The following is a 16273-nucleotide window of genomic DNA, read 5'->3' as shown; positions in this document are numbered from 1 at the left end:
TATTCCACTGAATCCTATTATGAAAAATACTTCAAAACAAACAGAAAAAAACTCCCAAAATCATAAGAATCTTGGGAATTCCCAGAACAAACTGTGCTAATAACAATCTTGCCTGAACCTTTTAGTAAGTGTATATAATGCAATAACCCTCCATGCAGAGAGCTTGGCATTTTGTGACTGTAGCAGTCAGTAATCGCAGTCCCCAATGTTGAGGTAATCCTGGATTACGGTTTCTAACATATAGATATATGTTTACCTGTGTATTGCTTTATTTGCAGTTATATATTGAAATATATAGTGCAATATATTGGTGTACTGTACATACAAAACGCTATTAGTAGAATGCAGTGTATATACTGTATTTATAGAACTATGGTAGCTCCATACAAAGAGCCCATTACAGGGTTCAATATTATAGAAGGGGATATTAGGATCCAGGTTGTGTGAGGTTCATACCTGGAATACACAGGCATTTGTAACTGGTTCCAACACTGCGGCAGATTCCATGGGCGCAGGGGTTCAGAGCACAGAAGTCAATGAGCTGAGCGCAGGTAGGCCCTGTGTACCAAGGGCTGCAGCTGCAGCTGTACGCCAGCCCATTAGAGTAACAGCTCCCATTGTTCTGGCAGGGAGACGAAGCACAGGGATCTATCTTCTCCTCACACATTGAGCCCCGATATCCTGAAACAAACAAAAGACCAGACACAGTCAGAATCATGGACACACTTCATTTTACACGGCACTTTTTGTTATGTTTATTACCCGTTAACGACTAGCTTATGAATTTGAACAAACGCTGTGCATTTCTTATTAATAGTTGGTTAAGATATGGTACACACTACTTCTAATAAAGGCCAGCTAAAACTGTTCGACAAACAGGATGATCAATTTGATCGTGTGACCAAAATCATGAAACAGCCAGTCCAACCATAAAACACATGTCAGGGAGATTGCTGGCTAAAACGACACATTATATAACTGATATGGAAGTGTTACTAGACTAATACTGCACTTTCTCGTCTAATGGAAAAAGATCACAGGATTGAATTCCCTGTACTCGCCACACAAACTAGTGAAATATTTTCTGATCCCATTTCCCATTTTAAACAATGACTCTCTTGCTTATGACAGATTTTAACACCTACCGAATAAGAATGCCAGACATGTTAAAAATAGCTTGTAATTATGGGGGCTATCTTAAGATCTGCAGTGGTAAGAATGACCCGATCCTGTTTATCTCTGTACAGTGTAATAAAATACCACTTAGTTAGTGCTGGTAATGTGATAAATCCGCTGGTAAACAAACTGTGCTGACTTAAATACTGTATGTATTAAATCATGCAAATTAAAAAATAAGATATATATCTTAAGAGTAATATGAAGTGAAATTATCCTAATGCAAATCGAAGCTGCAAAATGAAATGCAATGTATTTCTGCATGGTGGGTTTATCAATAGGAGCAGACTACTGAATTTTCTCTCTTTCTTTTGTTGCCAAAGACAGCTTTATTATAACAAAATGAGGAACAAATGCAAGATGATGACAAAGTCCAGCATTTAAGATGATGACAATACTGTAACCTGTGTTCTCAGAGAATCCTTCCCTACAGCAAATCATGTAGTGTGCATTAAACACTAGAGATGCCCCAAGGAATCGATTCATCCATTATTGATCTCCATGGCTTTTACTTTGCAAGCCTCAAGTAAACAGTCAGTGATGTTATAATGACCCTGGTGCTCTTTTTGAAGACTCACATGCATATTATACATTATACATGCATTTTCACTGTTACATTTGTAGGCTTTCGTGAAGTCAGTTTTGTGTCTTTTTAAAAATATGTTCTCAATGCATATGTTATTACATTTTGTACAATAATTTTGCACAGGCCTGTTTTCAGGTCTATTTCAAGGCTTTTGTGAAGATTCACTCTTTTTTTTTTTGCTTTTGAATAAAAAGCGTATTCAGTTATCAATTATAATTGTCGATTATTAGCAGTCTGATATTTGAAGAGGGAATCACTGGCTGATTGCATCACAGTAAAAACTGAACAGGATTGATTCAATAACTCATCACACCTAGACATTAAGGACTGGAGAGACTGCACCCATATCTTCAGATGCAAAGTTGTAACAGCTCATGGTTTTCATGGCAAAACATCAATCTCTTAGGACATGACATTTTTTTTTCATCAAAGAAGAATCCTAACATTGGTTATACCAGAAAATTACGGTGCTTATGCAAATTGGTACAGTTGATATCTTAGGATCTCAAGAGACTTTGGTGGATGGAGCTTGCTACTACATTAGCACATGCATGTTGGGAAAAAAAATGTTTCTGCTTAGTGTGTTATTTTTCAAAGGATCATCTGGTGCAATGAGCATACAGGACATGCCAGGCTACTGGTATTAAGAATCATTTGTCAGGTAAAGGAACTGACAGACAAGAAATAATTGGATAGCTAACAAGTCAAAAAGCCAAAATAGGGAGTACAGGGCCTCAGACCTGGGACAAAGATAGTTATATTCCGTATTCGATTTGAAAATACCAACTCAATCACATAGTTGAAATAATTAAATATCACAACGCAATGTAAAGAATAATTGGAAATAATTAAATATAATTTGCAGAAAGTAAATATTTGAAAACATTTCAATCATTTTTGCAGAAATCAAATAGTATTTGAAAATTAAATACTAATACAATAGTTGTAATGAACCTCACATTGTATCCTGAATCCAAAGCAGGTTAATTAACCCCTGTCCTCGTTAGCTGTTCATCAATAACCAATTACACCTGCTGCCATTAACAGAGCAGTTGTCCAGAGGTAATTGAGTGGGTTAACTCCTCACTGTTTAGCTCTGTTCACCTCAATTGTTAAAGTGGCCTGTTCTGAATTAATCAAATGAACGTGTATATAACATTCTACTCGTTTGAGAACCACCTCAACCATCATGAGTTAATCGCAAAACCTAATATAAAAACTGCCATTCCCCGTCGCAAGTGAAGTCATATGTCAAGTTACACTGAGGGACCACTGCTGATACTAACCAAGGTCTAAAGCCGCATTGCATTTCCTCATACTGACCAAGATAAACTCAAGCAGATCCAATACCTCAATGAACTTGTGGCTATTCTGGAACCGTTTGAGGATGCCACTCTCCTCACCCAGGGTTCCAACATTGTTTCTGCCAGCTATGTCATTTCCAGCATCATTGGACTAAGGACCTTCCTGAGCAACTTTAATGCAAAATACAATGCCCAGCTGGTGACTGCCCTGAAGGCATCCCTGGAGAAGCGCCTCTCCCCCTATGAACAGATGTCTCTCTACAAGCTGGCAGCTCAACTGGACCCCTACTTTAAGGCTGCGTGGTGCCCAGAGCAGCTACTGACAGCGACAGCTCTTCTCCAGGAGGAGTGTGCCAGGTTTGCTCCACAACCTTCCCAACCTGCAAAGAGAAGCAAATTGTTCTCTTTCATGGCGAACCCCATACCATCTTCCGCTTCTGCTTCCACAGAGGTAACAGACTACCTGTCTGTCCCCTGCCTCGCAGAAGGGTCTGACCCCACCTGCCTTCTGGAAGAGCTACAAGCCCCAGTTCCCTGCATTAGCAAAGCTAGCTGCCAGGTACCTCAATGTGCCAGTCACCTCAGCCGCAGTCGAGAGAGTATTCAGTATTGCTGGCAGGACCTTTAGGCCAGATCGGTGTTCAATGCGCAACTCCAGGTTCAAAACACTAATGTTCATCAAGTGCAATTGCCACTTGCAATAAAGGCAATGGACAATCACATTGACTTATTTGGATGGAACTGTATTGATTTGAATTATCAGCAGTATGCAGTATTCGCTGCACTAGTGGGTAATTTAGTCCCTACAAATGAATGAATATGTTATGACCCTTCAGAATGCCATCAAGAGTAAACAAGGTGAATGTTGTCATTTCTACTTACCTTCTGGGCAGAGGCAGCTGTATCCAGGGAGACCGTTGATGCAGGTGCCTCCATTTCTACAGGGTTGTGGCAAGCACTGGTCTACAGACTCACATTGCTCCCCTGTGTAGCCTGTAAAAGCATATAAGCAAGACAATATTGTAAAAAAAGAAAAAAAACACATGCACTATATATATTTAAATGAATGGTTTAACTTTAAACTGTTATAATTGGGTAGTTAGATCTCATCTTTATGTATATTTATTGTACCACTTTTAGGAACCAAGCACTTAAAGTGTCACGGATACATTCCGTCATCTTGCCACTGGGGTCTGCATACCTGCTTTTTCTGTGCTGCTATGGTAAAGCCTTGACAGGTTTAATTTAAAACAGTTCCCAAATGCAGCTATCAATTTCAATTGTGACTTGAGCTTTTCAGCGGGTCTACTGCACCTTCTGTTCAATAAGTGAAAAATACTTCTGCAACGTTATTCAGGATTACTTTAATTGCCAGTATCAGACTATTTTATTATATTAAAAAGATAAAAGTATTATATGTATTAAAATAATTTTATCAACACACTCAACGGCCCACACTCCCAATATATGGTCACAAAATGAGCACAAATATGTACACTGCTGTGCAAAATTCTTAGACATGTTGCATTTTTCTACTCTATGAATTATGAGCATCAACAATTTACTCAAAGCCTCCACTAGTGTTTTCTACTATTATAACAACCTTGACTTGCATAAAAGAGTGAAATAGCTCGCATCACTTGATTTTCATGGTATCCAAAGGTATCCGTAGCATAATCAACAAATACAGAGAAACATCATCTGTAATTGACAAACCCAGGACTGGAAGACCCAAAAAGCTGTCCAACAAAGATGAGCAATACTTGAAGATAATATCCTTAAAGAATAGAAAGACAACAAGCATTGAATTGACAACAGAACTGGCAGAAGGCACAGGTGTTGTTGTCCATCCGTCGACAGTCCAAAGCACCGTTGACCATTGTTCCATAGTCCAATTTCCTGTGTTCTTGTGCATATTTTAGCTTTTTTTAGTCTTGTTCCCTTTTAAGAGGTATTCTTACTGCAACACATCCTTTAAGTCCTGATTTCAACATACTGTTGATTTGATGGACAACGATACCTGTGTCTTCTTTGGTATTCAACCAATTATAAAAACACAGGTTACAGTAGTCAAGGAGTAACAGCACTCAAGGGAGCTGAAATATTATATTTTTCCTTACAAGGAAGTTGGGATAATATATCCCAGTACTCTCCTGGTTATGAGAATAAAATCCATGACAACGACAGTGTCTTGCACATCCTCACAGGATAATGCATAATGGAGGAACAAGACCTGCGAATGCATATTAAAAAAAAAAAGAAACTGCTTCTGTAGATGAAATTGGAAAGGTCAATGATGTATTAGAATGCTGTCTGTGAAACGTCCTCCTATTTTGCTGGCTCCTCTGCAAAAGTCATTTGTCAGAGGTCATTTGTCCGCAGACAGCTGAGCATTCCTAACTATTTCAGAATCATTTTGTCATCCAAGATAAAAACTGGCATTCTGCACTGCATTGTCTATAGTGATGTTTAGCTATTCCTTGCCAGATTAAACAAATCTGAACCAGAGCCAACGTTCTGGGGTGAGACTTGAGAAAGTAATTGTTTTTGATTACTAGATGCTTCCAGGTAAGTACAGTAAATGGTCACATGATGATGTATTAGCCAATTAAATTCCAGTATTAAACAGATTTGCATCTGATCCTCAGACATGGACAAGTTGGTTAAAATGGAGCTGCAAAAACTAGAAGCCTGCTGTAAATAAATGTCCACGTTGATGAAAGATGAGAGTGAATGAAAAGTAAAAGCATGAGGCACCAAGCACAATAGCATTCATCTTGGTTCTTTTGCCGTAACATAAGCTGTGTATGTTATTATGAAGGTAGTTTTAATAGGCTTCACTGGAAGCATCATGACATTGAGTTATACAATACAGCTCTTTAAACACAAAGTGAGTGGAGAGGCTCCTACAGCATTGTCCTCAAAGAAGTGTCAAACATGTACTGCACATTCAGCAGAAAAACAACATTAATATAAGAAATAGCTGATATTTATCAGACAAGGCTGCTTTAAAGGAATTATTTTGATCAGAATAATTAGAAGACAGTAAAAAACAAACATTTTCCATTTGGCTGGGTCCAGCATCTATAATTTATTCTTCAAGAGCTATCTGGTATAAAGGTTTTGAGCATGCATTTTAGTATGCCCGAGAACTGTACAGCGGATATATTTGTAAAATGTGTTTCTGAGCTTGCTTTGCGTCGACTACTCAAGCTTTTTTTTACTGGGATTTGTGGATGTACCTACACCTACCATAATTAATCACAGAACAGTTTTTCACAGAAAAGATCTTCAAAAATGTTCCCCCATGAATTGATATATTAACAATGTATTTAAGTTAGCTGCATATTGTTAAAAGTAACACAATTATTGTAAACTTGAGTAGCTGCTTGAGCAGTGGCAGTAAATTGTTGATACTATTGTCTAATTTCCAGAGTGCAAGGCATTGTTCGTTTACGTTTAGGCATCCGGTCTCAAAGGGTACTTGCAGTAACATCAACATTTGCATTCAAGGGCAAATCATACACCGTTTGTGGGATGAAAAGGCCATTTGTTAAGAAACCCGTTACATTTTGGATTGGCGGGTGTCCTTTGATTATGATTATGAGAACACTATTCTCTCAAGTTCATTTGGGAAGTCTGTCAACTGCTTCTGTTAATTCTAGTCTTTCGGTACCATTGCGTCAGTGACATATCGGCAGTCCTGAGTCCTGTGTCATCTATCGCTAATGACTGAGGACTTTTTTTTTTTTAAGCATGTTACAGGACTGTGACAGTTACAGAATCCATGACTGGTCTACATATGTCTAAACCTTCCCATTGTAGACCGAAATAAGACTAAGTCAGGTCATTAGCTGACATTTTTATCTAAATATGCATGTTTTTATATTCTTATGAAAACAGCAAACACTAAACAGTGTATGTTATTATTTTGAAAGGCACAGCATGTACTTGCTAGCTACGACAAAACGTTCCCAGTTGCGTGTCTATATTTGAGGCGGAAGCAATGTCCTAGCTTTTTGCATCCCTGGGGAAAAGCCTGCCCTTTATATGTCTCTATTTTCCAAGAGGCATAAATAGATTTTTATTTTATATGACATATCAGTTCTACAGTACAGCTAATAAGTTAAGCAGCATCACTCGACCAATAATTGCCACATCTTAGTGCAAATTGTAAGGATTATCCATTTTTGCAGCAATGGTTTGTATTTGCATACAGTGTGCCCATTTGGAATTTCGCCATTAAACTCACATTTTAAAAGCCATAGGTTAAATAACTCAGAATGCAGCTTTGATTAAGGACAACACTTGTGGGGTGTTCACACAAAGCAGGTTATCTTTTGCCACATTTGCTCTGAAAATATTGAATAGGATTTAAAGAAAATTTGATTAAAATGTGGATTAGATTATAGTTCAATGAAAAAAGAACATTGCTAGGCTCTGTGGCCTACCAGCTTGGCAGGCACAGATGACGTTTTTCCCATCACCGCCTTGTCTCACGTCTGTGCAGGTTCCATTGTTCTCACAGGGGTTCTCAGTGCAGGCGTCAAATTCTTCACAGAAGATTCCAGTGAATCCTCGGCTGCACTCACAGTAGAAGGTCGTCTGAGGGGTTAAAATAACATTACATTAAGTGTTAAATGTGCAATGTGGGGAACACACTATTTAAAAAAGGTGTGATATATTGTAGATTTTTAATCTGCATCTCTATAAATAAAATGCCATTTGTGGTAAAATAGTATAAAGAATTGAATTGTTCACATATGTATATACATTTGTAATATCCTTGTGTTTTTACATCCAACAGCCCAGATATTCAAATTAATTTTTGTTCTTTGTTTTTTCACGCCAGCATAATATAAACTAATGATTACTGATGATATGGTTAGACACAAAGTTTATTGCTAACCAAATGTATTAGTACAGACAGCAGCAATAAATAGATTTGTACAAACAATGTGAAAGCACACAACCTATGAAGTGAGCTATTAATCTTTCTGTAAGTGGAGTCCAAGTAGATTGCTGGACTTGGCAGTCCTGTCACTACAGACGTGAGTTTGAGCAAATGTATTGCTGCATGCAGGCCTCTGCTCTGTGTCATAGTGGGAAATTAAAATAAACCATATGGTTACATTTTTTTTCCCACGGTTTTCAAACCACCTCACGTTAGAAATTGACCCAGAATAGGCATTTTTGCTGGGTTAGATGCATGGTAAGTAATAATACAATAGATAAACAGATGAAAAATGAAAAATATGAAAATGCAGCGATAGACATGATCCTTTAAAGCTGATCCTTGCAAGTTGGCTTAATAAATGTTTAGCTCATGTTTATAACATTTAATAAAAAGAACACAGAAAGACGTTTCATCAAAACACTGTCATGAAGAAGTATGTCTCTTTTCAGCTCTATTTATCATTTAATGATTGCGATTTGAAATGAATGCATTGGTACATACAGTAAATATATCACACAACTAATTAAGACTAATCTATCAAGTAACATTTAAAAATCGCAGTGCAATGCAAATGATGACATGTGAATAAACTGACTGTATAAAACATATTTGAGGTAATGAATTATCCAAGTCTTTTCAGTATTCTCTGTTCCTGCAAACCTCCATTTTTATATTTGGAAACCTAGTAATAAAACAAATCCAGAAGTCTAGTAAATTAATTCTCACTGCCTTCCTAGAGAAGCCAATAGGCAGTTCTTATGCTGTAATAACTTATTCTTGTTATTTCAACTAGAATATATTTGTTTTCCACTTTTTTGCCCAAATATTTGTAATTCATTGCTGTAGATATGAAAGTAGAATGTCAGAACAGCAGTTGGTACAAGTATTAAATGCCACCTAAAATATCAGACATGATACTGTTCACAAGAAATCCTAATTATTTGGGATCAGCCTTCTATCCAATCTGTGTTACTATGATACCCGTTTCTTTTCGTATTCTTTTTTAGTGAGCTGTTATGTATGTATGTGTCCAGCAGGTGGCGATCATGCAGATGTTAATGGTTAGCTCTGGATATAATCAAGAGAACAGTAGAGTGACCATGCTATGTTTTCACTGCCCTGTGTTACCATGCTCAGGTGTGTGCTCATCTTTAATCTAGTGGTCTGTAATGTGTTAAATGCTCAGCAGGTGGCACTGGTGTATATACTTTTGAATGTCTGGGTAAAAAACTAGAGGTTTGATTAAATGGCAATTTTTAATTGGATTGAATTCACACTTACATTTCCACAAATGCTATATTGTTAATTGAATCTTTATAGTTTTCATGCTATCAAATGACAGTCCACTTACTTTCTCAGATTCTGTGGTGCATATTCCTTTCCCAGAGCATTCAGGGTCATTAAAATTACTCCCAGGCTCCACACAATTGCTGACCTTAACACTGACATTCAGACGCAGAGTCCAAACTGGTTTAGACGAATCATTCACAAACACTGAAAGAGAGAGAAAGAAAGTATTGAACAACACAGCCGTGTCTAAGCACTTCAAGAAAGTATGCACCCGAGAATGCATACAATATTAATGCGTTGAGGTATGAATGGCACTCTTCTCTAGAGAAGTAAATACAGTAAAACTGTTCTTAAATATGGTAATCTTGTGAAAGTATGGGGAGTGGGTCTAGAATTTGTTATATTCAGTTGTAACAAGAAAAAAAAAAAAAAAGATTTGCTGTAGTGCGCAACATATCAAGCAAAAGCAAAGCAAAATAAAAACTCAACATTTCATATATAGGTCAGTCATTTGAATGTCATTTCATATGAACAAACATACTGTAGGTTTAGAAAACGAATTCTCTTCCAAAATGTGATGCTTATCTCTCATAGAGAACATATATATATACATTTACCAAAGCTGCTTATTAAAAAAAACATTAAATGTTTTACAACATAGCCTACTTTAATTATTTTACAATTAGCCTATCATTTAATATTGGGTTTATGCATCTACTGTAATATTAACTATGGTTGAGTTGTGGCATATACTGCATATTTCAATAAACAAAAGAATACATTTCTGGACATAAAACTTGCATCTCAAGGCCCAAATATAAAGCCTCAGGCTCCTGTCAATATATCATACGCACAGAAATAACTCCTGACATCATGCTATATAAGCAAATGCATACCTAAGCATGCATACTCCAGTCACGCTGCAGTTTCCAAAATTTGTGTTATTAGTCAAACTTGTATTTTGATAGTATAGAAATCTGACTAGAGAACAACCAGCAGCTTATATCTGCTTGAAAAGCATGATAAATAATTGTACTTGTACTGAAGATTTTTTTTTTCTCTCCGAGACATAATAGTAGATTTTCCTCTAGAGGAATTATCACTTTCTGACATCACTACTGTGATATTATGACTTTTTTACGAATGGCTCAGGATGGAAATACAGCCTTCATCCACGTAATATATATATATATATATATATATATATATATATATATATATATATATATATGATATGTTAGCTATATATTTACATGATATTATATGAAATATATCTAATGTTTTACAATTTATACTGTATTATTTGCCTTCCCTCTTTTTAAAGCCAAGTAAGAAATAGAAAAATGAAATGCAGAGCATGAAGACACTCCACATAGAGTTTAACCTGCTTGCCTTTCAAGAGCTCTAGGCCTTTATAATGTCGTCAAAGCAAATTCACACAGAGCTTTCTGAATTCAGATATCCAGCAACCACCTAATAGGAAACACACATTTTCTATACAATAGAAATGCTAGGGTTATTTTGTAAGGAGTTTTTTGGCAGCCTACCAAAATCAGAAGACACTCACAGCACAATCACGACGAGTTTCACCTTGGTAAGGGCAGGAGCATGATAAGGATAAAGGATGTTCTATCTGTGACTAGAATGACTTATTGGGTTTGCATGGCATAGTGAATAAGCAGGTGCAGGACTTCGCTTATTTCGCATGAGAGTACCAGGCTGCCTAATTTTAGCAGCTGTTCTTAGCAGGCCCATTGATCATAGTTTCATACACAAACACACTAGCAGAAGATATGCCACATAGATGGAGCACCCTGGCGCATCAAATCGAATGAATCCCGCATGCAGTATATTATGCAAAATACTTGGGAGCAGAGACGCTAACCAATCTATACAGGTTTTAAAGATACATGGATGAAAGTGGCCAATGATCCTTTTGACTGAAAACCAATCTTTTGGCCTGGGGTCTGCATAGGCCCCCCGAAGCTCTGGGGTTGTACATGCTCTCAGATACATGGAGCCATTTTGGACCACTTTTTCAGAAGCAAATTTTAACTTGACTTTGTAGAAAAAGAAATTCAGAAATTACTTTATACAACTTGTCATTTTATCAGATGGATCAACCTGATAAATCACACATGAGGCTAGTTAACAAACATAGTTTTTGAAATGTTACTAACCTCTTATCAAACCTTTTCAGTAACACCAAGTCAGTTTTGGTATCTATAGGGGAGTGTTTCATTCTAAAAGCAGTACAACAATTCAGTGTTTTAATCAATGTCAGAAGCAATATAATTGTGTCACAATCATAGACGCCTAACTCTGTTAAAGTAGGGGGGCAATCTGAAGAACTAACTGCCAAGCGTAGAGAGGAAAATGCATTTATTTTTATTTTTTACAATTAAGTTCTAAGAAACCAAGCAAACCTTGTTGTTGTGAAGTTAGTTTTAGTATTTGTAAGTCTACAATATTGGGCAGGTTTTTCAGCATAAAATGTTCAATATGTACTTACTGAGCACGCATTAATTACAAATACATGAAAGTGACACCAAATGGCACAACCAGTACCAATGGCATCTCTGCACAGTGCTGCACCTAGAATTCCCACGCATAGCTTATTAAAGGAAAGTGTTAAACAAACAAAGACAAGCAAGTACTGTTGTTTTGAAGGTAATAATTCCCTAAGTAAGGCAGTTCAAAATACTTGCCATGTCCGAAGCATGGGTTTACTATATTAAAAAAAGACTTCATTCTGAAGCAATATATTTTAAACTGTTTGAAGGCAAAACCATAACAATAATAGTGTTTACACTGAGCAAAAAAAGTAGTTTCAAAATATATAGCTTGCCTCCCCTGTGCTCTATGGGTTAGGTGCCTATGGACTCAATCAAGTTAGTTCAACAGGAGAAAAATATACTAAAAGGTCACAAAAATCCAAGAAAGTTTGATGAGTGTGCTACCAAACCTGTCTCTGGGGCTGTTTGACAAGTAAGTGTCTGAAAATTATACTAAAGAACATTTTCATAGCGGAGACACCTGCTACTACATTTCATTTCCTTATGGATAGCACCTGAAATTTTAATTTTAAAAGGATTTGTATAAAATTAGCTGTGCACGAATGACATTTGAATTCTATACCTGCAAAAACATCTAAAGTTTTCCACAATTTTTTTTGTTATTTCTACACGAATCATAGGAACAGTCCTGGAAGAGGGCATTTTGACGGAATTCCGTCTACATACGGAACACTTTCACCCATGATATTCAAGTTACAGCACTAAGTTTCTGTACTTCCTGTCTTTGTTTAAAAAGAACAACCATAGCATGTGTGGCATTCCACCTTCAAAATTAATCAAGTCAATGCCCCTTAGGGAGAAGAATGATTTGTACACAGTGTTTTGATCATTATGTTAAGGTATAAAAATGCATTTCTCAGCATAAGCAGTACCCTGGGGTCTTACATATAAGAGTAATAGTACGCAGCAAAACAAAAAAACATTCAACAAAATATTTAGGTCACAAAGAAAGGGGGGAAAAAAAGAAAATAGTCTTACCTTCTGCTCCTGTTTAATTACAGGGTAAAAGCTCATCATAATAAATGTAGGCTGGTACTATTATTGTTGGAAGATGAGGTTCTTTATGTTTTTCTATTTTATATGTTGCTATGCTTTTGTTTGTGGGTTTCTGAGTCTAAGCCTATCTAGTACCTTCAATCATGTCCTGAAGCCTTATAGTAAGTACCATAGAAGACAGAAACAGTCACTAAGCTCATATCTATGTCTCTTAGTAGGCTAATCGTTCCTGATGCACCCCATATGATTGATGAGGGGACCCTCTCACATCTTACCAATAAAGTAATTGTTTCCGACGGGTAACTCCTCCTCTGAGAGAACCAGTCCATCTAAGCCCTGGAGGAGAGGAACACTTCTCCCCTCGGTAAGAGAGCATTGTTTAAATCCAGCTTCAGTGACTTTCCACAGGGTAGGAGAACCAGTCACGTTGACCTTAATCCTGGAAAAAAATTGTAACGTAATGAAATTCTTAAATATGTGTTTCCACAAAATTGAGAGGTCTCAGGTAATTATCAGTATGCTGGTGTAAATGTGATCATTTTAAGATCTTTGCTTGAAAGAGATGTCTTGGTCATCTGAACACGCAACCTGCAAACTGTAATAGCATACGTGTTCATATGAATATTTGATAGCTGATGATTTGATGTGTACTAAAACTAGAATATACAAATAATAACGACATCAACTTTTTAGACAACGTCAATAAGTCAACATCGTAAAGCCATTTAAACTAGTTTAAATATATTGGTGAGCTTCATGAGTTCAGCTCAAATAAAAATGAGTGCAAAAGTCATGTTCTCTCCAAATACACCAGAGACTGTTATTTTTCCACACCTCTGCCCGTGAGCAGCACCACACTGTGTCCTTACTTTACAGACGTCTCTTCTGGCACTTCAAGGGACGAACTGCGACCTCCAGCAGATCCATTAGAACTTGCATTTCCACAGGTGAAATCCAAGGGCTGCAAAAATCACATGTGAATAAACACACAGAGCAAGAGGATCAGTTTTAATAAAGATTGATTTATTTTGTAAAGTGGATAGCACTATATAGCAGATGCATGACTGGCACACACTATCATTACTAACGCTATGCCAAGATGGTGTAACTCAAGCACCAAGAAAATGTAATTGGCCTGGACTGTGTTTCAGTTCAAGCAGAATTGGTTTGTAACCCAGCCTGTATGGAAACATAGCATGAGTTGTTACAGAAAGTATTTTACATTTAAGAAATCACACATTTTACTGCTAGCTATGCTCTGCTCTCAAACAACTAACTAAATGTGAATTTACCTAAAAAACACAAATAAACCAGTCAATTAACTGAAAACTATAAATTACTGGAAAGATCAGAGCATAGGGTAGTCTAACTGCAATGCATTTAGGAGGAAGACAACCCAGGAAGGTATTGAATAATAGGTCAAGACAAATGAAATTCACCAGTCAAGACTGGTTAGCAGAGAACAAACACTAAATGCTCAGTACCCAACAATGGCTGATAAAGTTACAAACAGTTTACCAATCAGGAGTAAGAAGGTTTGGTTAACACAACAAAGATATTGTTAGTCACTAATGATAATGTGGGTTAAGGACTTTAGAGCAAATAATTAACACCTAACAGACATTAGCAATACTGCCTTACAAGAAACTGCCTCAGAAAAACAATTAGGCAAAAATTGTAAATAAAAAAAAAGATAATTATATTTTAATTTGTAATGTCTCTTTGGGTAGTGCTATTTTTAGTTTTCATTTAAGAAATGTCTAAATAACAGACGCACCACTGCTAATTGCATTAGAAAACGCATTTATCTGTAACCACCAAAAGGCAATCTGTTTAAATAATTAACTGTTGAGAATTACATTTCGGGGAATTGCTCCATTTTTTTTTTTTTCTCTCAGCGTTATCACTCATGTTGATAAACTGGGAGACGTGGTCTAGGTGTGGAATGGATCCTGCAAATCCATTACCAGCCATTTTGTTGAGGATGCACTGTAAAGGAACACATTCACTGCCTTTGTTTTAATTATTGTGGAAATTGGAATTCCATTTATCAGGGCTTTCCAACTGATGGATCTTGAGCCATATTCGTCTCTCCTTATTTAAAAGGTGGAATTAAGTATAATTAAAAGAAAAACTGAAAAGACAACAACCGGCTTTTTGTAAAAGATACAGTCAAAATGGAAAGGGCTTGCTTTTTTAATACCAGACTTTTATAGACCCACTTATCAACATTACTCTGCGTTCAATAAAAAATATGACAAAAATCAGGTTTATACATTTTAGGTTGGCATTATTAAAACAAGCCACTGTTTACTTTAAAAGAAGGATTCTAACCCAATTAAAGTTAGACAGATACCCATGTTATTTTTAGCTGGTCTTAACCAGTTTTACATTTGCCTGTAAAGTTTAAATTATATGACTTTAGAAATGTTTTTACGGTAACTAGTGCCTTCTTTATCCTTACTTCTTAAATGCTACCACAGTATAACAAGAGACACATAAGCTCCAATTTAAAAATAAAAATAAGTGTGTTTCTATTCTTCATGTACACTGTCGTCAATGTGCTACATTTACAAAGCCTTTGCTTCACTGCTGTTCATAAATGCTCTGTAACTGTTCCCAAATCCTTGTTGCAATCATCGTGTTGTGTTGCACCAAATATTTTTCAATAATGTTCCTAGTAACCACATCTGACATCCCTGTAATGCATTTTTCATCACTGGAGTTGCCATGGCGATGAAGAGAAAGTGTCACTTGGCACAGTGGGCATCTATTGTGTCACTTTCTTTTAGAAGGTATATAGCCGATATAAATGCAGAAGAGTGGCATAGAAACTTCTTTCGTGTCATTAATAATTTAAAGGTGCAGAATTTACAAGGCAACTTCAACCACTAGAATCTGTTCTGTCAAAAAGGCAACACCACTTCCAAACCAAATAATTGTGTTTGATACCAGACCTATCATCAATTAGTCATACAGCGTTGTGACAGAGAAAGAATGAATCTTGGTTATAATCTCCCTCCCGACCTGTGAGGGCGTGGTGTAAAGGGAACAGAGTGCCCCGGACTAGATGGTCGGACAATTCTTTCCAAGGGTTAGGTGGAAGTTGGCCATCTAGAAAGGGGGCGGAGCTATGGTACACCAAGTCATCGCCCCAGAAAGGGAAGCGATGTGGCAACCGTGGATTGGAGGAGAAACGGTTGCACTCGCTAACCAAGGGGGCGTGACTGGCGGTACAAAAGGGGACGTGGCTAGGTGATCTGTTCCTTTTGTTATGGTTAAACTGAACAAAGAAAGGTGAACTGTAATTTAACCGTGAGTGTTTTGTTTGTTTGTCGTGTCTAAAAATCTACTTGTTTGTTCTTATTAGACGGCTAACACGATCCGG

At 36.9% G+C, this 16273-nt stretch overlaps 1 protein-coding gene across 1 annotated transcript in view; it reads right to left on the bottom strand.

The window, feature by feature from the left end:
- The window catches only part of LOC117417295 (delta and Notch-like epidermal growth factor-related receptor), a 51567-nt gene that overhangs the window by 8570 nt on the left and 26724 nt on the right, over nucleotides 1-16273 (bottom strand). The window contains exons 3-8 of the mRNA XM_034029338.3: nucleotides 13755-13846; nucleotides 13161-13324; nucleotides 9375-9517; nucleotides 7518-7671; nucleotides 3949-4059; nucleotides 457-681 (exon numbers count right to left, since the gene is read on the bottom strand). Of these exons, the coding sequence (XP_033885229.3) occupies nucleotides 457-681; nucleotides 3949-4059; nucleotides 7518-7671; nucleotides 9375-9517; nucleotides 13161-13324; nucleotides 13755-13846 (889 nt within the window). The remainder of the gene's footprint in view (nucleotides 1-456; nucleotides 682-3948; nucleotides 4060-7517; nucleotides 7672-9374; nucleotides 9518-13160; nucleotides 13325-13754; nucleotides 13847-16273) is intronic.

This window comes from Acipenser ruthenus, chromosome 12, assembly GCF_902713425.1.
Source record: "Acipenser ruthenus chromosome 12, fAciRut3.2 maternal haplotype, whole genome shotgun sequence".
In the NCBI taxonomy this organism is placed as follows: Eukaryota; Metazoa; Chordata; class Actinopteri; order Acipenseriformes; family Acipenseridae; genus Acipenser; species Acipenser ruthenus.
Note: the sequence above shows the minus strand (reverse complement) of the source record. Positions and strands in the feature narration are given on the sequence as shown.